The following is a 27,721-nucleotide window of genomic DNA, read 5'->3' on the forward strand; positions in this document are numbered from 1 at the left end:
TTACTTGAATTCTGGTACATCAGATGTCTGAGAAATAATCTTCAAGTAGAGGGTATCATTCATCAGAAAACCTTGATTGAGATCTTCAACCTGCTGTATCTTGACAAAGAGCGGACATCCAGCTCCAATGTTTCTCTCAGAAGTTGGTCGCTTGAATGAGGAGCTTGTTGGGTCTGGTCGAAACGATTCAACGATGCTCCTGTTGATGGGGTCAGCCTGGTTCACCAGCTGGAAGGTGATCTTCTCCTTGAAAGGCCATGGCACCACAGCATCATACGGCCCTCGCATGATGGTCAGAAAGAGAGAGATGTGGGTTCCTATGCCAACACCATCTCCAATCAAGAAAACTCGACCACACAGCTTGTAGCCATACTGGCTGGTGAAGAAGGGTGGGGAGTACATGGATTTCTTGTTGGTTGTGGCTGCCTCTTTCTTCCTCTGGGAGTAGCTTTCAATCTTCCAGAGAAAGACTCCACTGTGGGAGCACTCAAGGTCCAGGATTCTTGCTTCCATCTTTTGCCTTGCTTGCACTAGTGATAAAAAATGATTTTGTAGCTCTTTGATGTCAAAAATTGCTCTCTCGATTTCATCCATATTAGCTAACTTGCCAGGAAGCGGAAAGTTGTCCATCTTCATGTTCATGGAGATTACATCATTGTTGACAGTTGCAATCACCCCTTCAAGAAGAGTAAATTTGTCACTCAGTGCAGCAAAAGCCCTTGGCAGATTCTTCAGATTATCCAGATTTCTGCTGAGTGAGGCAATGTCTACCGAAGCTTTCTTCACATCACTCTCCACTCTCCGCATTTCAGTGGTCACATTGATACCAGGCTGGACATGGCTGAAGTGACGGTCAGTTTGACCACTCGACATTCCTGCAGCACCTTGCGCATCAAGGGTAGACATCCCGCCTTCATTAGAAAAGCTGTTCCTACCACTGCGGGCATCAGGTTTCTCCATCGATGTGGACCTTCTATTCTGCCCAGCAGCAAGTTCTTTTTCCTTGTTGTCTGCGATGTGTTCGACCTTTGACCCATCTGAAGACATTGATGTGATCTCATGCTTTGCTGAGGCTGTGTATTCATCATTATCGAGTGCTACAGGAACCGTAGGGTCGAGGACACCAAATACTTCTTCCAATCTTTTGATGACCCCTCTAACAGCAGGACTCTCACTCCGCAGGACAAGTCCACAGGTCCACTCCCAACTTTCCTGGAGCACACAAAATAACAAACACACAAACAAAACAAGGAAAAGTAGAAATTACGCGGTGCGTAACATATGTCCCCGCCGGAAGTAGCATTTTGTAACAAAATGTGCAATATAGGTCAAAAAATCAAGGTCAAAGGTCAAAGAAGTCAAAGGTCAAAATTCTGTGTAGAAGTTTTGAAGCCCTCACCTAGTGCCATCACATAAAGCAAACGGAATCGAAATCGGGTTAGAAATGGCGAAGGAGTAGCATTTTGTAGCCAATGTACAATATAGGTCAAAAATCAAGGTCAAAGGTCAAAGAAGACAAAGGTCAAAATTCTGTGTAGAAGTTTTGAAGCCCTCACCTAGTGCTATCACATAAAGCAAACGGAATCGAAATTGGGTTAGAAATGGCGAAGGAGTAGCATTCTGTAGCAAAATGCACAATATAGGTCAAAAATCAAGGTCAAAGGTCATAGAAGTCAAAGGTCAAAATTCTGTGTAGAAGTTTTGAAGCCCTCACCTAGTGCCATCACATAAAGCAAACGGAATCGAAATCGGGTTAGAAATGGCGAAGGAGTAGCATTTTGTAGCCAATGTACAATATAGGTCAAAAATCAAGGTCAAAGGTCAAAGAAGACAAAGGTCAAAATTCTGTGTAGAAGTTTTGAAGCCCTCACCTAGTGCTATCACATAAAGCAAACGGAATCGAAATTGGGTTAGAAATGGCGAAGGAGTAGCATTCTGTAGCAAAATGCACAATATAGGTCAAAAATCAAGGTCAAAGGTCATAGAAGTCAAAGGTCAAAATTCTGTGTAGAAGTTTTGAAGCCCTCAACTAGTGCCATCATATAAAGCAAACGGAATTGAAATCGGGTTAAAAATGGCGAAGGAGTAGCATTTCGTAGCAAAATGTACAATATAGGTCAAAAATCAAGGTCAAAGGTCAAAGAAGTCAAAGGTCAAAATTCTATGTAGAAGTTTTGAAGCCCTCACCTAGTGCCATCACATAAAGCAAACGGAATCAAAATCGGGTTAGAAATGGCGAAGGAGTAGCATTTTGTAGCAAAATGTACAATATAGGTCAAAAAATCAAGGTCAAAGGTCAAAGAAGTCAAAGGTCAAAATTCTGTGTAGAAGTTTTGAAGCCCTCACCTAGTGCCATCACATAAAGCAAACGGAATCGAAATCGGGTTAGAAATGGCGAAGGAGTAGCATTTTGTAGCAAAATGTACAATATAGGTCAAAGGTCAAGGTCAAAGGTCACGACTGAAATTCTGTGTAGAAGTTTCAAAGCTCCCATGTAGTGCTATCATATAAAGCAAACAGAATCAAAATTGGCTCATAAATGACAGAGAAGTAGCAAATTGAAGATTTTGATCACACACGGACGCACACACGGACACACGGACGGACGGACGGACGGACGGACGGACGGACGGACGGACGGACGGACACACGGACACACACACGTACGGAGCCCGTTTCATAGTCCCCTGCTCGAACTCGTTCGGCGGGGACAATAAACAAAAGCTATAACATCATGCGGGAAGGGAGGTGGGCAGAAGAAGGGAATAATAGTGGATGATCATTTACTGAGAATACCACTATTTCTACCTGTATGCATTATTTGCTGTTACTATTAAAGAAATGAAAGGAGCAAGACTGAAAAGCATCACATTCTACCTGCACACAGAAAATTCCATTAAGATTTTGAGTGACATGATTTCTAACCAAATCTCCTCAATGCATGGCATTATCCTCTTCTGGGAGACAAGCTCTCACTGAAAGAAAGAGACTTTTGGGTTTGTTACTTGTCATTTCAAGAAATTCCAGTATAGTTTTTGATGAAAATCAGGATAAATATATTATTGCACAGAGTTTGTGCATAAATTTCAAGCTATATTTTCAGGGTCAGTTTTGAAAGCTTTATTGCAACTGGTGCTAGCTCACAGTCCTGTTCTTCTCATCATCCATTGGTTTACACCTTTCATAATACACATGGGCATTTGAATGTGCATAATGCCATCACTGCAAATGGAATTTTACTAAAATAATCCCATTTTTGTCTTGCATTACTAGTCTACTGATATCATTTTCATATTCCACATGTATCAAGTATCAAAAAGTACTACCACTTAGCTGTAAACATTTTCAGTGTCTGAATCTGTCTGAAGAGATTCAAACTGTTGTCATGCAAACATCTGTTAGTTTCAACTGAAACAACTATTCTCACCAGGTCATTTTTGAGAAAGAGAGCCCTCTTTTGGTGGAACCAATACAGTGTTTATTGGCATGCCACACTGACTTTGGTTTCTTCTTCTTCTTTTCAGAGAAAAGAATCAATTTCCTTTTCTTTTGGAAGGTGCTAATGATGTCATCACATCAAATTTTTCCTTATTTGGTGATCAAGCCTTGCATCAATCGCTCTCTCTCTCTCTCTCTCAAAAGTGGTAGTAGTTGATGTTGTTTTGTCTTCTCCTATTACTAAATAGAACTTCAGTTCTTTTCAGGGGAGGGGGGGGGGATTGCTTCTGCCTGTTTCATCCCTCTCTCCTTTTCAGTCACAGCCACTTGTCTTTCTAATCACAGAGCAAAGAGTGGTGCCTGGGCATCCTCCCGCTGGTGGTAAACACAATGCAACATTCCATTCCTTATGAATGAGTCATTTTTCCCACCCTATGATGGGAATATAAACACTTTAAAGTTACTGCACTACTAAACCAATCTCCACTGTAGACATTGTAGTCATGTCACTAGGGATCAACATCTTCTAGCAAAAGGACAGAACACTGTCCCACATTGAAATGCATCTCTCTCCTACAAAGTCACTGCTGTCATCTCTATTGCTGACTCCTTCTTCCCAGCCAAGGTGGATTTACTTCAAACTCTGCTGAGCATCAGAGCTGAAAGTTTATACAATGAGGTAAGTTACCTGAAAATCCACGTACTACAGTTGTATGTACCAATAAGCATAATTTATTTAGCAAGCACTTTCATTGTTGGGAATCTCACTGTTTGTCATTCTTGTTTTTTTACTTACCAGTACCCACTGTTTCGTTTCTATCTTTTCTATACTGTACATACTTTTAACAGGAGCAGTGTAACCGTTGCACACAGTTTACTAGGATTCGTCCACACGGGTGCACGTCACGAGACCGACACCCACGAGTCATACAGCCTATGAGTCATACAGCTCACGAGTCATACAGCCTACGAGTCATAATACAGCTCACAAGTCATACAGCCCATGAGTTATACAGCTCACGTGTCATACAGCCCATTTGTTCGACACTATTTAAAGCTAACAAGGTCCACGAGACCGATACATTAAGCCCCGTGTTGTATCTGTCGAACTCATGGGCTGTTTTTACCTCATGTCGAACTCGTGGGCTTTATTTGCCTAGTGTTGAACTTGTGGGCTGTAACTCGTGGGCTGTAAGACTCGAAGGTGTCGGTCTAGTGGGATGACCCCCGTCCACTTTACAAACTGTATGCATGCAGTCACTATATCAGACATACAATGTACAGTTATGTGGGATGTGGGCCCATCAAATTTCATTTATATGTTGACGATCAGATGTTCATCTATCTTAACTCTTTGTGTGCCATGTTTGCACGTCCGACTCAGTTGACGGCGTACAAACTTTGCATATTTTGCTCAAACCCACGCACTCGGCCAAACCAATCGATAAATCGCCAAATGCCGCAGTACAATGAAAGCCTTTCTCGTGCTTCAGTTCGTCTCACTAATAGCTTGCATTTTATGTGGTGATTAACTCTCAAGTGGTGTTCCCTGATAGATTTGCGTGTAAATTTGAAGTGTCTGTCGCTGTTTTGTGTGCAAAGTCATGTCCTTACAGAGAATGTAGCTACTGGTCATTTCAAAGAAACAATCATCGATTTGTCTTACAATTTCCATCAAAGCAAAGCTCGGCATTTTCTCTACAACATTGATCACTGCATGTCAAGCTTAACAGAAATCTATAGATGTTACATCGACTTGAAAAACAGAATGTTTTCTCAAATCATGACTACTGAGTATGTTGTTGTTTCAGAATAATGTGGCACACAGGGGGTTTCCACCATGGCGCATAAAGAGTTATAATCAAAGACCCAGGATAACCTCCAACTTGCTACTTGTACATGTATGGACGAAAGAAATATTTAACAACCTATCAATTTCCATGGTACTAGATAACATCATTACTGGAGATAAAAGTAGGATTTTTTTCCCCTTTGTCTTTCCCCCTGTCATTATATGGAACCATTTGTTTGGTCATTTACAATAAGTACACTGTACTTATTATCTGATCATTACCACTGGAAATTCCCATCTTTAAAATAATGGCTAAAAATTGAGATTTTGAGCTGTACACTATGACCCTTGACCCTGAATTTCATTTCATTACGATTCTCTTGTTTTCTCTCCTTCCTATCAAATTGCATTGTGACTGGATCTTCCTAGTGGAAGTAGCAGCTGAAACTGCTACTTTTAGCTATTAAAAGTTCAGTGACCTTTGAGCTTTTGAGCTGTCGTGTGAACAGTCTGCTAAGCAAATATACACCCCATGTAGCATACCTGGGCTAGGTAGGTCCCTACATGGAAATCCAATGAGAGATTTTCTCAACTTGTGATAAATGCGAATGCAATCTGAGATGGATAGAGCTCAAGGGATGGCCAGTCAGAAAGATGGATGGACAGAACCCTGATAGATTGATGGATGGACAGACATAGAAACATATGGCTTTCCATGGAGTGCACTTAGTAATCACTTACATTTTTTTTATGTTAATGATGCATTTTGAAGCTGTGGCATCTCAATGTATGATAGCTAATACTGTTATATATCAGCATATTATGTCACTTTGTTACAGGTATAGTACCATGCAGCATAAATGACATACAATTCTCACACTGTATGATCATTTTGCTCTATAATGATATGCACATGACCACTGATAATATTTGCTTTTTGTTTGCACAAGTTTTGGTAGTCTGCATGATATAGAAAGGGGAAAAAACCCCTTGGCATAATATTTTTTTTTTTTTTTGGGGGGGGGGGGGGTTGTACTTGCACAAAGCAAAAGAGTCCTTTTATTAGAGATATCACTGCCATCTTAAACTGTGATTATTGGTCTCGGATTTTATGTCATGTAAATTTTGACTTCCTAAAAGCTTCTCATAAAATCCTAACCATTTATTTCCTTTAGTTTCACATCTTTCAGTCAAAGCTCGACTCTTTCTTGGTGATATTTTCTTCCCTACAGTATTAAAGAAACGGATAAATATTTTCATCCACTCATGGGAAGAAGGCTACACATGAGAACTTGAACTCTTCAGAGGAAAAGGAAATTTCACCAACTTCCTTTTTAGAGTGTGTGCACTGCGGTGCAAAGTCCACAGACAAACAAAACGCTCACAGTCCTGTCTGTGTATCAAATTATGTATGGCAAGATTTGACGGTGGGTTATAATCATCGAGCTAGGGTATTTTGTATGTAGGCGTTTGTGTGTATCGTGGCAAGTAGGTCTCCCACCATGTAGCGTGTAGCGCTGAATGCAAATCATCATGACACGTGATCAGGTATTAATTCATGACTGATCAATCATACACACAAGCTACATATTGTATGTATGATCTGTGTTGATATGCAATGCAGCGTGATAACACACAGGACTCATGATATACAGTGTGTGGAGTTACATGTAGCTGAACACACAATGTCCCGAGACAGGACAAAGGGACTTCAGTAAGATGAAATTTGGACTGTTCCATTTTTTCAGGTTCTCTCGCCTACATCAACTTGGACTTTGAGCCTACTCTAGGGGAAAACAAAGCGAGAAATCCAATACAAATCATAAAGTGTAAATACATTCTCCCTCTAGGTCGTGTCCTTCATGCTTGATCAAGCCATGCAAATGAGCTTGACACTATACAGTGCAGCTGAGGCTTGCTGGTAGTTACAGTGGTATGGTACAATTATCATAGTACTCCATGTCTACTGCTCAACATTGAGCAATGTAGGCAAATTGAAGCCAAAACCAGCTGCAATAAAATAGCACACTGAATGAAAATTGCTTCTATGTAGAAAAGAGCTTACTTTTTATCCCCCCCCCCCTTTTTTTTTTTGTCAGTTGAGGCCATGAACATCCCTCTGCATGACTTAGCATGAGATATTGATGCAAATGAGAGGAAAGCCAGCAACTACTAAATAGATCCAGATTCTAATAAATGTATTAACATATTATATGACAGCAAGATGTGTATATCATACACGTAGTATGTGTATCATACACATACATAGTATCAATATTCCCCTACTGCTCCTAAATCACCACATAAATTCACAGCTAGAGGCACATGCAGTATGTAACTTGTCACTTTTCTGAGTAGAAATCATGTCAGTTTGGATTTGTCTTTTTTTTCTGTTTTCTCTGCTAAATGCTGGAAATATATGATGCTTCAAGACTCCATCAGATATTATGATATGCTCTGATAAAATACTGTTAAATTTCTGAACCATTATTTCTGATATATTTGTGCGCACAAATGGGAGTGTTGTGAATTGATGACATGAATACCTCAGCTACAGTAGTTTGCTATTATCTCCTTGTGCATCTACAAGTATTATTTGGTGACGAATGTGAAACTTCAAATGTCATTACTTTCTTTATATTTAATGTCCGATTTTGATGAAACATCCACCATTCTGTTGGTCAGATTTCCTAAAGTTCATTCAAAATTGAACTTGAATGCGGTGCAGAATTTCACTTGAGCATTATCTGTCAAGCCTACCAAGTTACAGGGACTCATTTCTAACCCCCCCCCCCCCCCAGTCATTTTCTCTTGCCTCCCAGGAAAACAAAACAAACAAAACAATAACATAATAACCATGAAAATTATCTATTAGAAATTATGGTAAATGCCTCATATTTTGTTGGGGTTTTTTTATGTCGCTATAATGGTTATTGTCAGTGCTACCACTACGAAAGTATTGATATCAGGATAAGAAAATAATTTTTTGCCTTCAACATAGGGGCAATTACATACAAATATTTGTGGCTACTCCTGGCAGTGAATGCCATGACATCAGCTTTTCTTACTTTTGGTAAATTTTTTGACAAGCAAACAAACTCTGACTACATTTATAGCTTTTTCTTCTAGAACATGTTCAGTATTAAAGGGTGTGTACAGTTCTGGTCGAGGTGAGGATTTAGCTTTTAACGTTTTGCGAGATATTCAGAAACCACTCTATGGGATGTCTAAGAGCATGTGGTTCTAAGGGGTATCAAAAGTTTATTCGATGAAAATCGGTTTTGAAATGGCTGAGATATCCAAAAACAAGGTGAAACAAACAGATCATAATAAAGTTGTGGCATGTCGCCTTTTATTATTAGCACTTTTTTGGCTTTCTCAGCCATTTGGCAGTCGATTTTCATCAAATAAACCTTGAATTCTTCTCAAAATTGCATGCTCTTTCATATTTCATAGGAGGTTTCTCATTATCTCACTTAGGAATGTTCAAAGCATGAATCCGCACCTTGACCAGTACTGTACAGCCCCTTTAAAGTACATGTCTTACCACAAGAAAATTATAACGAAGGGCCATCTGCAATTTCAAAATGGTTCTGCATTCCTTGTTACTCACCCTCATGCTGAGGTGGAGGATTTCAGCCTGTGTGAGGCGAGTCTTCATTAGAAGGATCATGGGACACCAGTCGTCTGCTCTGTGCAGCTCCAGGGCTCTGTTCTTGGGTAGCCACTTGCCACAGCCAAACACCTTGCACTGGACGCGCTCCACATTCCCACACACCCGTTCATGGTTCTGAAAGAGCATCAACATGAATGGCATCAAAATTGTAGTTTTGGAGAAATTTAGGCATTAATTCTTCGCTTCCAACGATTTCATGTAACATTTCCAATGGAATATTTGAGGAGGCAACCTATGAATAATTTTAGCTTGTATGATGAAGCATATAAGTTAAATTAGTACAGTCACATGTATATTTTTTTTACACTTCCAACCCATAGAGTAAGGGTTTATTTTCCTTGAATCTTAATTTCAGGAAAACACTTGATTTTCTCCATTTCCACCCATGCGATACCGTAAAGTACAAATGAACACATACCCTACATAAACTTTAGTAAACAATAGCTTTGGATATCTCGTCACAGTGGTTACAAGGAGTTTTACATTTCTCTTTTTTCTTTTCTATAGACAGGACATATATAAGTGGAATTGAACAGACCAAACGTTCAAAGTTCCTTATCTGAAAAGTAACATTCCTAAGTGATTGATTCTCTATCATATTTTATTTAGCAGGTTTAATAGGAATATCCAATTTCATGAGCTATATATTATCTTTATAACCAAGAACCTCCCTTTTCAGATTTGACCTCAAATAATTTATCTTTAAATCTAATAAGTTCTGTCACTTTCCATAGTCTGAAAGAGTTTGTATTACATTCAGCAACCAGCTTGTGTTCAATTATCAATGACATTTTTAGTGAAGACCCTGGCTGGGTTAAATCCATCTGTCATGCTTTTGCATTATACGATTCAATGTACTTGATTTTTTTTTTTTATTGTATTCCCTCAATTTTTCCTCTCTCTCAATACTAGCCACCCTCTGTTATAATTATTCCTCTGTACTATATATTTCCTTCCTCTTCATATTTTTTTTTGTACATCATAGAGACATCTCTCATATTGCAAACCCAATATCTTCTCCCATATACCCCAAACATTACAGCTCACACCACTTGCCCTCCTGTATGAAAAATTCCCACCATCAAAGCAAATCATGAGTTTGATACATGATATCGAACGTGAACCACTCAGCGTGTCAGACTTCCCAGCTCTCGTAACGGATCTTGACACGCATTATGATCTAGTAAAATGCTGGCAGATATAATACTGCATTGACAAAGCTAATGGCTGATGAGGTGAAATGGAAAGAGAAAAAAAAAATGTGCTCATTCACTTCACTCGAGGAGGAGATGGGCCTACACAAATTCCTGCAGCGGAAATTTTCAGTCACGTGGTAAATAGTACTGCATGTGAATAAAGCGTGCCACTACTCAGTCCCACAGCAACATTTGCATAGGTCATAAAGGTCTTGGAGCATGCGCACAAGATGTGGAGGCTGGAACAAAGGGAAGGAAGCCACTCTGTAAACAGCAATAGCAACAGGTAGAAATAGCGGGAAAATGATGGTTGTATCCCACCAGACAATGTCCCTTGAGATCGGTAAGATTAGATTGGACTTTGTTCATCATAAATCATTCCCATTCTGCAGTGGAGATGTTTATTAAAACTGCAACTATAATGGGGAGTACTCACGCACGTGGTCGGTTTCCGAGCATATACTTAGGTGCACACGTGCTCATGACTTACGCACGGTTAATTACACAGTCAAGTCCAGGACTTGTATGTTACACTGTACGTGCTTATCTGTAGTGTGCCACTTCCCTTCATAAATACTCATCTGTTGTGCTACTCTCGCTGTTTTAGAGTGTGATGCATGTGGCATTTATACTAGCTAGTAGATATATGATCTATCTCCATATATCCCAAGTATATATGTCTTATTTTGTGACCGAGCACTGCACTATAGCATGTACTTGAAATCTGTGTGATTAAAGAGCCATAGGCAAGATAAATAAATTGTAATGCACAGTTCTGACTTCCACAAAGTTCTTTTTTTTTTTTCAAAAGGCACATGTGCCTGATATGACATGTGATTTATGTTTGTCTGACTTATTTTACTTTCCTGCAGTCAAGCACAACACCTGTTCAGTACCATTTCCTTGCACGAAAACCACTTTGTTCCGCTACTCTCATTTATTACTATAGCACTATGAAAGTAATATGCAGGGGCCGCGGAACTGGGGGGGCTTAACCCCCCCCCCCCCCCACACACACACACACACTTTTGGATCGTGGAAAAAAAAAAAAAATTGGGGGGAAAATCACACTACCCGAATTTTTCACAAAAAGTGTGCTTCAGATGGCTTTATCTTGATGTTAAAAATGCAAAAGCTCTATCGAGCAGGAGGGGGCATCCCCCTCCCACACCCTCCCCCTCTACCTCATTAGACTTTGTATATACATACACACAGATGGAATAAGAGCTAAATGCCGTGATTTTGCTATTAACACTTTCCTGAAGAAAGTCCAAATTATTTCCATTAATATTTTTTTTTTTGGGGGGGGGGTGGGGGAGCTAGAAAAAATTCAAAATACTGCACCAAAAGTTTGCACCAGATCGCTGAATTTCAGGTCTGAAAATGTAAAATCGATCACCTTCGTGTGGGGGGAGAAATATCCCTTTTGTACACCCTCGTGTGCATGCCTTTTCTGTTTGATTGCTTAAAGGGACTGTACAGCACTGCATGGTTGAGGTAAGGGATTTATGTTTTGAACATTTCCAAGTGAGATAATGAGAAACTTCATATGAAATTTGAAAGAGCATGTAATTTTAAGAAGGATTCACCATTTATTTGATGAAAATTGGTTTTGAAATGGCTGAGATATCCAAAAAAGTGATAATAATATAAGGCGACAGGCCACAACTTTATTAGGATCTCTTTGTTTCACTTTGTTTTTGGATATCTCAGCCATTTCAAAACCGAGTTTCATCAAATAAACTTTTGATACCCTTTAGAATTGCATGCTCTTTCACATCTCATAGAGTGGTTTCTGAATATCTCGCAAAACGTTAAAAGCTAAATCCTCACCTCGACCAGAACCGTACACACCCTTTAACAGACAACGTTCATGAAATTAATTGTAACAATAAATTAACACAAGAAGTTTATTTAAATGCTACCACTTTATAGGCAAATTGTTTAATAATAATCCACATCAAAATATCCTGCAACCTTAAAGGGACTGTACAGTACTGGTTGAGGTGGGGATTCATGTTTTGAACATTCTTAGGTGAGATAGTGAGAAACATCTCATAAAATATGAAAGAGCATGTAATTTTAAAAAGGATTCAACGTTTATTTGATGAAAATTGGTGTTCAAATGGCTGAGATATCCAAAAAAGTGATAATAATAAAAGGCGACATGCCCCACCTTTATTAGGATCTCTTTGTTTCACCTTGTTTATGGATATCTCAGCCATTTCAAAACCGATTTTCATCAAATAAACTTTTGATACCCCTTAGAATTGCATGATCTTTGACATCTCATAGAGTGCTTTCTGAATATCTCGCAAAACGTTAAAAGCAAAATTCTCAGCTCGACCAGAACTGTACATACCCTTTAAACGAGTGGGGCTGTTTCAAGTCGATAAAAGACGCAAAAACATGCATCAAATTGCACCATTTACAACATCAAAATGCAAAAAGTTGTCACCGTGGGAGGGGGACACCCCCTCCCACACCCTCCCTCCTTCCCTCCGCTCGTATAGTAACCGCCACCCTACCAACATCACAAGATCATTATCCAGGCTACGCCGGTGCGTCTAAGCTAAGCGGGGGGGTTTCAAGTCGATAAAAGACGCAAAAAGATGCATCAGATTGTACTATTTACAACATCAAAATGCAAAAAGTTCTCATCGTGGGAGGGGGAACACCCCCTCCCACACCCCCACCCCCCCCCCCCATTCCCGAGTCCGCTCGCATAGTAACCGCCGCCCTCCCAATATCACAAGATCATTATTCAGGCTACGCCGGTGCGTCTAAGCGGGGGTTCAAGTCGATAAAAGACACAAAAGATGCATCAAATTGCACCATTTACAACATCAAAATGCAAAAAGTTCTCACCGGGGGAGGGGGAACACGGGGGAACACGGGGGAGGAAGGGGGGGTTTGACCTTGGATACAACCCCCCCCCCCCCTCCCCGGCTGCGCAGCCCCCCCCCCCCCCCCCCCAACACTGAAATATGTTATGCATGATGCATTAATAAAACTTGGCAACTTTGCTTCTAACCGGAGACATTAAGGCATGTGAGTGCTGGAAACCTGCCAACTACAACAATTTCAATCACAAATGTTGGATGTTGGGTTTCAGGCATATTCATCACAATTATTCACTTTTTCTTCTTTTTTTTTTTAAATCCAGGTTTGTCTCCAATAACGGGTGGCTGAATCTGCAAGTTTACCGGATCACTCTCACTCTCCACACCATGCAGTTGGGGCATCCTCCTTTCTCAGGCAATTAAACTTCCAGAGCTCCTTTTCCACCTGCTTTTTCAACTTCTTCGGTCATTTTTACTTTCGTGGCTCATTCACTGAAAAACTTGAACTCTTGTCTTTATATTCCTGTACACGAGCTCATCACTGCTCTCATCATTACTTCTGGTACACTTCTCTTTCCTAACCACTCAAACATCTTCCTTGGAACCCCACAAAATTTGTATTATCCAGATCAATCAAAATCCACCATCATTCCCTCTCATACACCTTCCTCCCTCAATATTTCTTCCATTATTTTACATTTTAACTTCATAAAGCCAAAACACTGTTTGGGTTTAAATCATCAAATTTGCCCAACTTCTCCTCAGCCTCTTCCCTCATAGATATGGGTGCATGTCACAAGACTGACACCCACGAGTCATAGAGCCCATGAGTTATACAGCTCATGAGTCATATAGCCCATTAGATTGACACTTAAGCTAACAAGGCCGACGAGACCAACACATAAAGCCTCATGTTGTATCTATATCTGTCAAACTCATGGGCTGCTTTTACCTGGTGTCGAACTCATGGGCTTTAGTTGCCTTCGATTGTAGTGTCAAACTCATAACATGGGCTGTATGACTCATGGACCTGTTTTCTGTATGACTTGTGGGCATCGGTCTAGTGGGATGACCCAATAGATATCTCAACCATCTTCTTTCCCCAATGCGTCATGTTTCATACCGAGCCTTCATTTGCTAAATCCTCTTAATACTATACAGTTATGTGAGCTTTCCTCCTCATGATCATATCCTTCTCCTCGTCTTCTCACCACTATGCACTGCCTCACCTCCCCTGCCTTTCTTCTTCCTGTATTCTACATCATGCTTCTGATACCCCTTCCTAATAAGATTTCAATTAATAATGGTGCATCAATGTTTACTCCCGCTCTAACTCTCTCCTCAAATTAGGCTTAAATTGTCTCTTCTCACTTTAATTACCACACCTTTCTCCTCTCAACCATCCCTTGAATTCTTCGCAGTTCACAAACTTCCTTAAGTTTCTTCTTCAAATCCAAATCAGTGATTACAATCTCAGCTGCATTTCTCCTGGGATTGTCTCCACATCCATCAAAACACTTTTTGTCTCCCTTGCGGCCATCCAACATAAAATCAATCTCCATCTCACTCCCTGCTACACTGAATATCATCTTCCTGTTCTCCATTTCCATGAATCATGTTTTCACAATACACAACTCCTTCTCATCGCAAAATTCCAACACCACCCTTCCTTCCATGCTTTTCTACCAGGAAATGCTGTTTCTTCCATGCACATCCTCAAAAGCATAGGATCCATTTCTAATCTTGTCCACTTAACTAAATTATCCAAGCCCAGAACTAATGCACATCCCACTCACTTGACACCATTATGTAAAAAAACAAAAAAAAAAACAAAAAAAAAACAAAAAAAAAACCTTCCTTTCTCAAGGCTTGTTCTTCCATTTTCTGAACCATAGTCACACTTCACTGCTTCCATCAAGGCTACCATTTTATCATTACTCGTTTCCGTCATGTGATCTTCCATTAAACCATTTACTCATTATGTGCCACAAAGTGGTGTAAGCCCTCTTTGTGCCACATTATTCTGAGACAGCAACAGTCATGCTTTGGGAACATGTTCTGTTTTTCAAAATATATGTAACCTTTTTGTTTCCCTGGAAATTTTATGGGCAAATTTGCAGGAAAATGGGAAGCTTTGCTTTGATATAAAATTGTATGACAAATCTATGATTGCTTCTCTTTCAAATGACCAACAGCTACATTATTGCAGAGCTGTACGGGCAGTGACTTTCTCACAAAAAACAATGACAGAAACTTAGAACTTACTAAAAAATCCAGTAGGAAACAATTCTTGATAGTTAATCACTACATAAAGTGCAAGCTTAATGTGACAAGAATGGAATCAAGAGAAATGTTTTCATTGTACAGCGGCAATTGGTGATTTATCAATCGATTTGGGCGGGTTTGCGTGTTTGAGCGGAATAAAGTTGGCACACCGTTGACTGAGTCGAGAGTGCAAACGTGGCGCATAAAGATTTAAACACATTGACATTCATGGCAATAAATTATACATAAAGACATGCATTAAAAACCCTGTGACAAAACAGTGATAAGGATTGGTACAACAGTCTTACAATTTTGGCAGATGTACCATAACCTGAACAAACCTTCAGTCATTTATTTTGCAACATTAATCCTTTTCAGAGTACACAACCAACTGTTACACATCCAAGTCACAATGCCTATGACTATGAGAAATAGGCAGAAATGCTTCCATGAGTTTCTAATACACCATTTGAGTCAACAAGGAGTACATTATAATGCTGAATTTAAAATCTATCTATATACATTGTATACTGTATATTTCTTTTTCTTGCTACATGTAAAAAGTTTTATTTTTTATTTTTCGTCATTTCATGTAAGCATGCCCCTTTCTGACATTTAAAATGCTGTCTTCATCCATAACATACAGGTGTCCACAAAGACTTAATGGAAACAGATAGATACTGGGGGAAACAGTGCATACGTAGGCCCATACAGTCCCCCCTCCCCCCCCCCCCCCCAAAAAAAAAGCACACAAAAGTTTTATATGGCAGAACTTCATTTTGCTTGTTTGTTTTTGCCTAAGTAATCATATGGTCTAAATAGGTATCCAGGTTCTACATTTCTCTATACATTATTCTTGGACAGGTCTGTGACTGAACAAGTTTGCTTGTATGTAGGCCCCATCATACATGTATTTCTACTACTTTGCGAGACTATAGTCACCAAGTACTGTTAACAGACCACTATGCTTATTGTTTCACATTTGTACATTCAGGTGCAAGTTTCATCTAATTTGTACTTTGTATTTTTTTAAATTGAATAATTGTCCTCTTTATATGACATTTTCTTGAGAAACATGCAAATAAACTGAGATTGGCAAAGTGACATTGACATGAAGTAAAACAATACTTGGAAAGATAACAGCCTCTCTTACAGAGGCAACTACAAGCAAGCAAAATCAAAGATAACAAGATGAAACCAAAAGCTGCTCAAACCTCAATATAGTCAGTGTATGAGCCTTTCCAGTCACAGTTTCTGCACTTGCACTTTGCTTGCTTCTGAAGTTTCCGCTGGGTTACCTGGTCTCGTTTCAACTATAAAAGGACAAGAAAAAACACAAAAGACATAATACAAATGAAAAATATGTATAACAACCAATTCTGTAACAAAAAGGATGGAAAAGTAAGCATCATATCACAATAGTCATGTAAACCAAACTAGTATATTATATGTACCAAAAGTCCCAGATCTTTTGTAAAAGTACAATTTCTCGTTCATTCATCGTACAATCTCATTTCATTTACCATTTACTATTACCTACCACAAGTTTAACGCAAAAGAATTAAACAACTGAGCATGCATGGCAACATCAACTGATGTATCTGAACCTGACTGCTCACATTTTGCCTAAATTCTGTTAACAGAATAGCTGCAAATGACATCAATAGCCAGCTTCATGTTATCTCTTTAAAATATACTGTCTGTATTTCTTCCAAGTTGTTTTGAAACTGCAGTACAGTTACATCATTCAAAATTTGTACGTATCCATTTCCATTCATGTTGTTTTCAAAGAAGAGGGCCCTAGGTACACATGTCTCACCTGTCTGAACATTCAAAAATAAAAAAATAAAAAGGAGAATTGAAAAGGATTTATTATGCTGGTCTTACTAACTGAAACTTGGTCCCAAGTCCAATTTGACCCATTGTCCAAAAAGAATGATTACTCAGCCATTCATCACCGTGTATGAATCAATAAGATATCATTGAAAAGAAAAGATACGTTGTATGGGATGTGGTTTTAAGATGTTGCTACTCACTTTGGTGTAAAGTTAACATAATCTTCACAAATTTGAAATCAAATCTTGTTGCATTTTTTTTTATACACACTGTAAAGGAAATACAATTTTTGTTGTTTTTTCAGGTAAAATGTGCAAATAATGGTATTGAGAAAGTCTTCTGAATGGAAATTATTCAATACCTCAGAGAGCTTGAGCGGATGATCACAAATATCACAAAGGACACCACTGATGGCAGGCAAGTCCCTGAGTAAAATATACAACCAATCAAAATGTAAATAAATAACTATATAATTATACCAAATAAAAAACAAAATCAAACTGAAGAATCATTCACTCGTCATGCCTTTACACATGCCTATAGATGCCTCTCTCTGTCCCTGTAGTCTCCATGTAAACTAACTCATTTTATCCATCTGCATGACAAAATATTTTTTTAATTGTTTCCTAATTACACCAAGCTTTGGAGTTATATTGTCAATTCTTTCACTGTGACCTATGACGTCCTTCTCTTTAAAGGGCGTGTACAGTTCTGGTTGAGGTGAGGATTTAGCTTTTAACGTTTTGCGAGATATTCAGAAACCACTCTATGAGATGTCAAAGTGCATTCAATTCTGAGGGGTACCACCACTATCAAAAGTTTATTTGATGAAAATCGGTTTTGAAATGGCTGAGAATATCCCAAAACAATGTGAAACAAAGGGATCCTAATAAAAGGCGTGGCCTGTCGCCTTTTATTATTATCACTGTTTTGGACATCTCAACCATTTGAAAACCAATTTTCATCAAACAAATGTTGAATCCTTCTTAGAATTACATGCTCTTTCATATTTTATTAGAGGTTTCTCATTATCTCACTTAGGAATGTTCAAAATATGAATCCCCACCTCAACCAGTACTGTACCCCTACAGTCCCTTTAAGATACGGGCCAAAAATTCTGACCATACAAAATTCCAAGCAACATTTTATCATCCATAAAAATGGGATCAATAGTTTTGCATGCCTTTCAGGCTATGTAAAAAAAAGAAATCATGAATTGTGACCATGACATTTGATCCAGTTCTAAATTGCCTTAATTTCAAATATATTCCTGTCTTGTATGGCTTTTTGAACTCTGCTGCTCGGGTCCTCAGTGGAACATCTCGCTTCTCGTATCTCGCTTCTCCAGCATTACCCCAGTTCTAAAAAATCTTCACTGGCTACCGGTATCCAAGCGGATCAGTTTAAAATTCTTATTCATACATGGAAAGCAGTACATTCTTCAGCTCCAAAATATTTGCAAAACCTTGTTTCAGAATATGTCCCTGGCAGAAATCTCCGTTCATGTAATAGTACACAATTAATAGTTAAAAGAACAATCTCGACTCTCGGAGAAAAAGCCTTTGTTTCTGCAGCCCCATCTCTCTGGAACACTCTTCCACTGAGGATCCGATCAGCAGAGACCATTGAAACATTTAAAAAGCTTTTGAAATCACATATGTTCGCATCTTGTTTCGATTGAATTTTCAACGAATTGTTCATTGGTGTGTATATCTCTACTTATCTCTTTCTTCTTTTTCAACCTTCTTATGTACAATTATGACTATGATGTATAATGCTATTCTTTTCATAATTACGTCCCTCTGCGCCTCAGAATAGGATACTAGATCGAAGGCGCATTACAAATGCTGTACTTATTATTATTATTGAAGGACAAGTTCACCCTTCATACACATGTGGGTTGAGTGAATGCAGCAATATTAGTAGAACACATCAGTGAGAGTTTAAGGAAACTCGGACAATCCGTTCAAAAGTTATGAATTTTAAGTCTCTGCTTAGTCATGGCTGGATGAAAAGACTACTATAGCTTGTGATGTCACATGAGTACAAGGATACAAAGAAAGAATAAAGAAAATTCAACATATTTTCACTTTCCTCACGTCGAACAGAAAAACACTAGACTTCTCTCTCTCAGAAGGCAGGGTAAATAATATTACCCTTAACATATGTCAGTAACAAGTTTAAAAAAACTTGCACTTTATTCAAAAAGTAAAATTTTGTGAAATTCTTTTTATTTTCCTTATATTGTTGGATGCATGTGACATCATACACTTTAGTAGTCTTGTCATCCAGCAGGGACTGCACAAATACTTCAAAAATTAGTAACTTTTTAACGTATTGGCAGATTTTCCCCAAACTTTCACTGATGTGTTCTACTAATATTGTTGCATTCACTCATCTGCAATCCACATTATGAAGGTGGACTTGTCCTTTAAGAGGTTTGACACAATGCAAAGTGGAGTAAGAGGACCCTTTCAAAATTATGGCAACTAAAACATTTTGTTCAGTACACCAGATATTTTCTTCTCACTAGCAGAGTACCGGTATTAAAGAAAAAAACAAAACAAACATAATTATGATAGTTTGAGTTGCTTTGTTTGGGTGAATGGTAACACTTTGTTGTAACCATCAGGTTTGTACTACAATGTACACTTCCTCCCTTTAAAAATAAGTTTTTACCAGATAAACAAGTTCAGACAGATTCTTAATTTGCACAAGCATGTACTTTGATGAAATACTGAGCTGGGACTATTAACCCTTCAATCCCTCAAATCAATCAAAGCTAATAGTCCTTATTTAAAAATGTGTGTGGTTGTGTGTGACTTTGCATACATGTGTCTATATTCCTGGTTCACAGAAGCCCTGTATTGTACATTGACCCTTTCCGACATGCAGGCACGCACCCACGCACGCACGCACGCACGCACGCACGCACACAGACATTACGCACTATGTGTAGCTAATCACATTCGCACTCTCCATGTCTGTACTTGGGAATTCCCCCCAGCCTTCAGCTGACTCCATGTTTAGAATACGATGATGAACCTTACGGTACAGTACGTCATTTCTGATTTAACAAGATCTCTATCAAGATCAAGCACCGGCTTGAGATGGAGGCCTCCTGCATTTTCTATTTGGCTTGTTTATTTTCCACTTTCCATCTGGATACCAGTAGATGGCTGGATAGCCTATTATTCAGCTGCACTAGTTAGTTTTCAATGGGTTTCATTTGCATGCATGTGTAGGAATGCAATGAATTAAGTGGGATGTTTTATGTGCATGGGTTGTGACCCTCACACATGGGACCTCCATTATATGTCCCATCTGAGGGACAGCATTTTTGCCTGGAGCTACTATAGAGAGCACGGCATGATGACACGTAACAATGCTCGGTATTAAGACCAGTTGGATTTAAATCTGTGCTCAAACCCGAACCAGGGAGGTGATACAGAGATGGAGTGGCAACTCTTCGTAATCCATGCAAACACATGTTTGGGTTCAAGGCGTTACAATGAGATGTCTAGCATTCCATTACGCTTTGAAGTCATGCTCGGCACCACTCTAGTTGCAAGACGAAGTTCGGAGACGAAGAACGCATTTCACCTTTCGTTGAATTACAAGCTTTATTTCACCGGAAAGGAAATAAAAATTAGGCCCTCTTAAAAACCTAATTTTTTTCTATAATGCGCACATTTCCGCATGTTACTGGTAATTTTCTATCTGTTAATAAGGGGATATTTTGATCTTTCAAATAAAGTACTCTCTTAAATGTGTTCCAGCGTGTTTTTAAACTATTTGCTGTTAAAATTGTGAGTTTTACACTGCATTTTGATTCGCTGCTCCAATTCAAGGTACACAAATTCATTGTTGCCATCACATTGAAAGAGAGAGCGAATTGCAGTAGGAGCAAATATTTCTACATGTGAGAGCGCTATAGTCCCGATTATTGATGCTCTCTTTTGTCAAAGCACATGGGTAACACCTGTAGTTGAACGCATAACTTCTCGGCGGTGCCGCGCATGACTTCAAAGGAGATTTAGTTGCCTCTCCTTCTCTAGCACCTACCTGCCCGAACCATTCAACTGAAAGGTGAATACCTTATACCAACTGAATGAGCCACCTCACTGCCCTATGGTCAACTGAAATTAACTCTTTGTATGCCATGGTGGAAACCCCCTGTGTGCCACATTCCGAGACACCAATGTAATCGCGCTTTGGGAAAGCATTCTGTTGTTCAAATCTTTGTAACTTGCCTATAGATTTCTGTTAACCTGGGCATAAAGTGAGCAAAGTTGTAGAGAAAATGTCACGCTTTGCTCTGATGTAAATTGTATGGCAAATCTATGATTGCTTTTCTTTCAAATGACCAGTAGCTACATTACTACTGACAAGGCATGACTTTGCACACAAAACAGTGACAAAAACTTAGAATTTACTTGCAAATCCAGAAGGGAACACTGCTTGATAGTCAATCTCCACATAAAATACAAGCCATTTGGCGAATTTATCGATTGGTTTGGGCGGATTTCAGCGTTTGAGCAGAATCTGCGAAGTTGGCACGCCATTGACTGATGAGTCAGACGTGCGCAAGTGGCACATAAAGAGTCAAACATCAATCCCACCTTTTTAAAGATTATGATAGGTACACAGGCTGCATCATGCTCTACATGTATCTATTTCATGTTGTTTAATACTATCATGTATTTGGATTATACAGTTAAACTCGCCTAAGTCGACGTCGCATATGTCGAAGATTTCAAAAAGTCCCGATTTTTCCCCATTGACTTACGTGTATTAATTCACTCACAAGTCGAATTTTTTAAGTCGAATACTCGCCTAAGTCGATGAAATTCCAAGAAAACTTTCACGGAAACACCATTGAATTCACTGTACCTAAGTCGAATAAGATTTTATTGTGTAATAAATCACTGTCAAAATCATGAGACGCCAGTTTTTGTTTACATACAGTATATACCAAAAGAAACTTTGCGTTAAAAACATTAACGTTTCATTTACGCAAGCGGTTTCACCTGAATCGTTATTAACGCAAACTAACGATCGGGACAATTAACGTTTGTAGTAACGATGAGTAACGATGCCAAGCGCAAATTAACAATGTTTCGTTGACATTAACGATAGTAACGCAAGAACTCACGCGAGATTTTGGTTTCCGTTACCCAGACCTGGTGAAAGGACGACGTATCGCCTCTGCCGAGTGTAGCGATCTATGCCTTATATACTTAGCGGAGTCTTTTCGCGAATCGTATCACAATTTCGCGAATGGTTAATATGCGACCGGGATCACCAAAAACGCACGCCGTGCCAACAACAACAACAACAACAAAAAAAGCCGGATGTTTGCCTTCAGTTTTGGAAATGAACAGCAGTAACAATCGGCTCCATAAGATGCTAGAATAAATGTCAGATGTTTGCTATTAATTTTGGAAATGAATAACGGTAATATTCAAAGTGGATAAAGCGTCTTGCTGAAGGGCAAATATCGGGCACAACGCTCCAGCTCTCAGCTCCAAAGTAGACAACATACATGTACATTATACACGTGTATGCGTGGTGTAACTTTAAGTCGATTTTATTTCGACTTACGCACAAGTCGAAACTCGCCTAAGTCGATGTGTTTTGCTCAGTCCCGAGAAGATCGACTTATGCGAGTTTAACTGTACTTGGTATCACTCCTCTTCCAAAAATATGTATCAAAGCATCACATCTTTACTTTCATCTTTTAATACAAAATGCAGAAATCACAGTAAGTTAGGTAGAAATGTGACAATTAAAGATAATGTGCCTCTTTATACTTTGTATTTATTTTGTTTTTAATCCAAGATTTCACTCTGCTGAGAAAGTGCAGAATTGCAAAGTTCCATGGGTTAAAGGAAAGATAAAGAAACAAATAAAATACAAAATGTAAAACAATAGCACTTGGTTTCTCCTGACAAGTCATTTCTTTAAATCTACAGCCAGTCCAACAGTGGCCCACCTCCACCTGTTGTCTGGAACACAGAAAAGGTAAGCTTGCCAATCTTTGTATTTAATAAAGATCTTTGTAATTTTAATATACAGAAAGTTGTCATACTCAGAGCTCACTTTCACTAACATTTTCACTCCTTGTAAGGCGTTGCATCAAGATTATGACCAGCAGGATCCCTCAGGTTCCCGGGGGGTCCTGCTGGTCATAATTTTGACACAACACCTAACCGACGACACAGATTATACTTTATAGCATTCTGTCGCAAATTCAGGTCATCAAATGCATTCCGGCTTGACAAATGGTTCTTTGTGATTTCTCTGAAGTGGCAAAAGACGTACCGTACAGTGCATGGTAACCCCTAAGTTTGCTTCATTTTTTTTTTCTTTCAGATCTCTTTTTATTTAGAAAATGGGAAAGCACACAATTGTCTTTGCATTTTCATGCCTTGCCCAAAATAGTACTGTACTAATATAATGCAATTTAAGTTTAAATTGCATTCTCTTCATGCCAGACAAAGAAAAGGACGTAGGATCAAGCGATGTTCACTATAGTACCATGCATAATTTTTGTTGACCAAAATGCTGTTGTTGGAAGGAAAAAGTATGCTGCTTGTTTGACAGTCCCATATGGGAGATGGGAGAGAGAGAATGGAGCTGAGAGGATAACCTGAGCTAAGGATTAACTACGGTAATCTTGCATGTCAGCAAACTCACAGCAAGAAGACATGCAAGATCTGCAGGGATTATCTACCGGTATTCAGAATCTATTCTACTACCATCAAGACAACCCTCTATTCTCTTCTTTTGCAAATATGATCTACTACAGTCACAGGGGCTTTGACAAAGACTACAAAGTTATTGACTTCCCAGCAAATAGTTCTCTCCTTTCGATTTAAATTGTATTCATTTACTTATCAATCTATATATTCATTCATTCATTGATCTATTAATCTATTTCCAGTGGGAGATTCATCCATTTATTCATCTATTCATTTACCTATCTATCTACCTATCTATCTATCATCTATCTATTTCCAGGGTGAGGTTATGGAGGGAATGGCAAATTGTATTCAAAAGAAAGTTGTGGGACTACATACAACGTGATCAGGGAGATTCTGCACATTGCATAAGTTTTCAAATGGGCACCTGGTAAAGTGTACTACCAGGCAGCTCTTGCAGAAGGGGTGTTTGCAGGTGCCAGAGAAGGGCTCCCTGTAGGGGTGCTTGCACAGGTGGCAGCAGAGCTCCCTACCAACTCTGCTCCTCTCAAGCTCATGTGGCAGCTCCATGTCCAAGCCTCCCATGATTCATACACAGGGCACAGTCTGCAAACAAGAAGCACACAACCTTCTTTTCAGCATACAGTATCAGTAATCCTACCCTATGCTACTGTGTCTTGCTATTACTGTAAAACGAGGAATTTTCGCATGCATTTTAATTTCGCGAATTTCACGAGCGCCAAGATTCGCGAAATTAAAATGCACATGAAAGTTCTTGTCTACACTATATGCATTGAATGCCAGTGGCAGTTCGCGAAAATTTCATGCCGCATAAAAGGCCGTCGGCTCCAATTCGCGAAAAATTCATGCCGCGAATATGTATTGGAGTGAATTGTGTGACTTTTTCCTTCCTAATGTTATGATTATTCCAGGCCATCACAAAATGAAGGCATGCACAAACATCCTAATGACCTTATAGTTGTATGAATCAAGGTTCTCAACAGTCTTCCTTTCCATGATACATTAGGGAATACAATAGACTGATTAAAAAAAAAAAATAAATAAATAAAAAATAAAAACACTGATCCTACCTGGACTAGAAAATTAACATTCCCTATACCACCAATGAAAGGAAAATGTAGTAGTCCCTATTGAAAAAAAAAAAAAAAAAAAAACATGCCCTTCATAGGATGAAATAGCTTTTAATTAGGTTTTCAGGAAGAAAACAAATTCTTCAAATTGAATATAGTGGCAATGCTTCTGATAGCATGTCTGTACAGTATTGATAACACTTGAAAAGTGAAAGAAACATTCCTGATAATGAACTACTGATAATAGTTCAAAATGATAGAAAATGGAAAGTTCTTCTTGATAAAATTGTATGCCAGGAACAACCTGCAGTAAACCTGGCTGGCATAGGGGCCTAAACAATTACTTGTGAAATGGCTTGCACGAAAAATTGAATCATTCAAAAGTTTAAAGTTCCTAACATCCTTAACTTTGACTATATAAACAAAATAGTCCACATTTTCACTAGCACATCAATTTTGTCAACAGCAACCCCCTGCCCAATGGTTTTAAACGAGCTGTGTAACTCACCTCTTCCTATGGATTACATTTCACTACCCAATGTCCTTGTACCTAGCCGTTGATGCCTTTGTCAATTGCTATGTCAGGCAAGCGTCATGCAAGCTTTTTGGTTCTTGAGAATGAACTTCAGAAACAGTACCGGGTACTATTAGATGTGGATAACATGTTGATGTTAAGCCATGTAAAGACCAACTTAATTGGCCCAGTCTGATGGTTTTTGTAATATCTCTGTAAAAGGGGTTCCCATACAGAAAATCATAACATTGATAGGCCTGACTTCAAGAGACCTAATATTGTCTTGTCTTGCATGTACAATATTCTACCAAAAAAAAAAAAAAAAAAAAATCTGTTACTAAGGAACTCTCTTTCTTTGTATTTTTGCCCTCAAAGAGACCTTTTTCCCCGTAAAAAAGTCTCATTAACTGGGGCCATTGACATTAAAAATTAGCTGAAAGATTACATATTTTATATCATATAATTGCCAGTTCCGAGCATTATATTTATTAGCATGCATATAGTCTTGTCAGTCTCGAAGCCTGCATTCAGTATAAAACATCCTTCAGTATCTGTAGGTAGGTAGAAGCAGACAAATAAGTGCAAATGGAATATTTTTTGTCAATTTCTCCTTTATTCCATCCCTAGCTTGTTACTGTTTCATCCTGGAGAAAGTGAGGTCATTCTATTTACAATTTGACATCACAACATGAGACCTACCAGCCAAAAACATGGGGTTGTGCATGGAGTGGCCTAAAATTATGCTAAATTGCAATGAAATTATGTCATATGTCAACTAATTGTGATGCCTCATCAGCTGACAAGCAAAAACAAACAAATAAACAAACAATAAAAATAGAACTCTTGCACTCTGGTTCCAATTAAATCGCAGTGTTGTGCCCAATCATCCAAGTCCTCAAATGCTTATAATATGCTCCAAACTGAACTGTGTGCGGCCTTAAATCGGCAAAACAAAAAAGCAAAAAAAAAAACAAAACAAAAAAAAAACATCTTCACAACTCTTTATTGTCAATTTCATATTAACATTATCATTATTAAACAATAAATCAACCAAAAAGAGGTAACCCGTACCTGGTACCACAGTATGCAAACTTCAAGTTCCTGGAGATTTCCTTTCTGCAGCAACATGCTAGCTAGAATTATTGTATGCTAAAAACTGCCAAATTATGCCTAGCATATTAAATGCTAGATGCTAAAACATCGAAAATTACACCAGAAAGCGTGATGATTATGCCAACTCTGCCAACAAAGAGCAATATACTAGTCGAAGTCTACGTATCCGAAACTATAAGCCAGTTTACAGTTCCACTCTGCGCATGAGCAGAAAAAATGTCGTTTGTACAATCAGGAATGTTTTTTTTTTTTATTATTATTTACGGAGATATATACCCCTGATGTATAAAAAAAATGATTATTCATGTAACCCTTGTAAATGGTGCTTACTAGTATATCCACCTGACAGCAAGCCTGGTATTTAGCAATGCTACTGTAGTAGCAAACCAATGAAATGAATGCCTGCCTAAGTGCCACTTGACAGACCATTCTTGTCACATGCTCTGTATTAAGTTCATACTTTGAACATTAATTTCATAAATTGTGAACATGCTTTAAAATATGCATCATGCTGCTTTAAAAATGAGTACAGTGCCTAACCTACTGAGGAAAAAAAAAAATGGGGGGCATTTGTAGGCCTACCAATGTACATGATGTACCCATGTCCATGAGCTAGTACCGGTAAACTGAACTGGCTTATTGCGCAGTATCTCTACTCCGGTGTTGCTGCTGACTATGTATAAACGTTAGCAGCCGCGCACAAGGCTAGGCCGGACCGGACTTGTCAACCTCGCGCCGCGCAGGGTTGATCTTGACCTGGGGATGGGATCCCAGGGCGCGAGCGCGAGAATCCCCTTGTAAACAAACAGCAAAACCATCCTATCCATATGCAACATAATTTGTCTGTGACCCTAGGCTAGACCCTAGACATTTTCAGGATTATAGACTGGCAGGCCTATTATAGTAGTTTATCGTGCACAGAATTAACATGGACACATTTTTTTTAATCATTAAAGACATTATTATTATTAGTTTATTACAGCGAGTCTATTACAACACAACAACCAACCTTAAACTACAATGTAAGCTGACACTGCACTCTGCGACTCAACTTCAGCTGATCAGGCGTATATTATGGGTACAATGTACTAAGTACGTTGTCGTTGGCACCTGTTTCTGCACTGAGAACGATAAAATCAGACATTCAGGTACTGAATCAGAAAACAAGAAAGCGAATTCGCACAACCAGCTGGCACTGATGACACAGGCGAATGAAAAAGGTTAATGAATTTGCGACTATAAATAGAATTATG

At 38.8% G+C, this 27,721-nt stretch overlaps 1 protein-coding gene across 1 annotated transcript; it reads right to left on the reverse strand.

Annotated features, from left to right (window-relative positions):
• LOC140241103 (uncharacterized) lies at positions 1-27,505 on the reverse strand. Its single transcript, XM_072320870.1, has 6 exons — positions 27,478-27,505; positions 24,178-24,356; positions 17,408-17,471; positions 16,425-16,523; positions 8,844-9,020; positions 1-1,212 (listed from the first exon to the last, which is right to left on the reverse strand). The coding sequence occupies exons 2-6, from the start codon at positions 24,333-24,335 to the stop codon at positions 1-3; spliced, it is 1,710 nt and encodes a 569-aa protein (XP_072176971.1). The 5' UTR covers positions 24,336-24,356; positions 27,478-27,505.
• Positions 27,506-27,721: the final 216 nt, after the last annotated feature.

Source organism: Diadema setosum, chromosome 17 (genome assembly GCF_964275005.1).
Source record: "Diadema setosum chromosome 17, eeDiaSeto1, whole genome shotgun sequence".
In the NCBI taxonomy this organism is placed as follows: Eukaryota; Metazoa; Echinodermata; class Echinoidea; order Diadematoida; family Diadematidae; genus Diadema; species Diadema setosum.

Excerpts from the sequence above, each read along its gene's own strand:
- LOC140241103 (XM_072320870.1), bottom strand. The coding sequence starts at position 24,335 with ATGGGAGGCTTGGACATGGAGCTGCCACATGAGCTTGAGAGGAGCAGA. Across the intron at positions 17,472-24,177 it reads CTGGTAGTACACTTTACCAG|GGACTTGCCTGCCATCAGTG; the intron begins GTGCCCATTTGA and ends TATTTTACTCAG. Across the intron at positions 1,213-8,843 it reads TCCTCCACCTCAGCATGAGG|GAAAGTTGGGAGTGGACCTG; the intron begins GTGAGTAACAAG and ends TGTGTGCTCCAG.